Genomic DNA, 1,371 nt, shown 5'->3' on the forward strand with positions numbered 1-1,371 from the left:
TACATTAATACCTATTCCGACCGTTAGTAACCGCCATTGTGGCTAGCTCTTTAGCGGCTGCATGAACGTCGTCTGCTGCTCTTCAAGTACACGCATCACATCCTTGTTAAAAACATTGTCCCAAAGACCATCGCTGGCGAGAACGACCTTGCAATAGCAAGAAATACATTCGGGACACCGTCTAATTCTCACCATATCTCCTTCCTCTAGGCGTGTCCTTGTTTTTTGGGCAAGTCGGAGAGGAGACGATATACGCTGATTCCTATCAAGCTGATAGGGAGCGTTGAACGCGAAGGTCTGCTCTTCACTCCGATAGGCCTGCACAAAGACACCTGTTGATGTTGTGTTGAGGAATATGAGAGCATTACCAATGAGGTCCCTGGACGATAGGCCATCAACGCTGAATCACCCACGTTAGCAGAGTTGAGGATACCGGTATCGGGATCGAGGAAAGCAAGCAGACATGTCGATGAACCTGACGTTAGATCAATAGCATAGTTCCTCCCCATCACTATCATGAGTGGTAGAGAGTAATGATGAGAACAACAACTAGTCTAAAGCCCCCCATGGAGCAATATCTGTATCACCGTTGAATGGCAGACGTACCCAACAGATTGATATGCCTTGCAGCCCTGGTCATGGCCAAGACTGGGTCCGGACACCTAGCTCTGGTACCACTCTCGTCCCTCAATAGAGCCCTTTCATAGCTTCGTATTTCGTTGCATATTCTACATGACCATCAACTGTGATGAAACATCTTCTACTGGGCTATTACTTATGCATCAACAGTCTACTATACTCGCCAGAGTCGACACCTTCCAGTATCCAACCGCCCACACCGTCAGCAACACCTAGATATCTACAAGGCGACGGTTGCCTCCTTATGAGAAAATCCTGAGTTACAAGTCGCTATTGAAGGAAGCATCCTCAGCCCTTTGCTTGGTCCTGTGAGGGACTACTACTCGACTGAGGGGATACACTCTATGTCCTGACGAGTCAACGGTATCCGTACCCTGAGTCGAATCTGAAGGTTGATTCCTTCCGTAGTAGTGTTGTAAACGATGCTTCTCTCGGACCTAATCCGTATCTAACATATGTGTGCCTCATAGATGCTGGTTAGGATGCGCATGCGCCACGAAAATCCATAAGAGGTGGCCACAGCGTAGTAACGAAGAACAGTGGGATAACGCAGTAGCACTCCATAGTACTACCTCCCATGCAAACGGAGTAGGGATGATACACAACTCGCCTGTCGCGATAAAGAAGAAATAGTCGCCGCCATGGCTGATGTCTCGAAAAGTGTCACGCGCCACAAAATATACAGCCGATTGCTGTCGTGCGACACAGCGTTGACGTGGTGGATGACGGTTT

General features: G+C 48.4%; 1 protein-coding gene across 1 annotated transcript; it reads right to left on the reverse strand.

Annotated features, from left to right (window-relative positions):
• Positions 1–42: 42 nt before the first annotated feature.
• Pmar_PMAR028512 (protein phosphatase 2c, putative) lies at positions 43–640 on the reverse strand (the record flags this gene model as incomplete). The annotated part of the gene is made up of 4 exons (XM_002769369.1): positions 43–147; positions 193–318; positions 369–475; positions 607–640. The coding sequence occupies 4 exons, from the start codon at positions 638–640 to the stop codon at positions 43–45; spliced, it is 372 nt and encodes a 123-aa protein (XP_002769415.1).
• Between the last annotated feature and the right edge of the window lie 731 nt (positions 641–1,371).

Source organism: Perkinsus marinus (genome assembly GCF_000006405.1).
Source record: "Perkinsus marinus ATCC 50983 genomic scaffold scf_1104296965964, whole genome shotgun sequence".
NCBI lineage: Eukaryota > Perkinsozoa > Perkinsida > Perkinsidae > Perkinsus > Perkinsus marinus.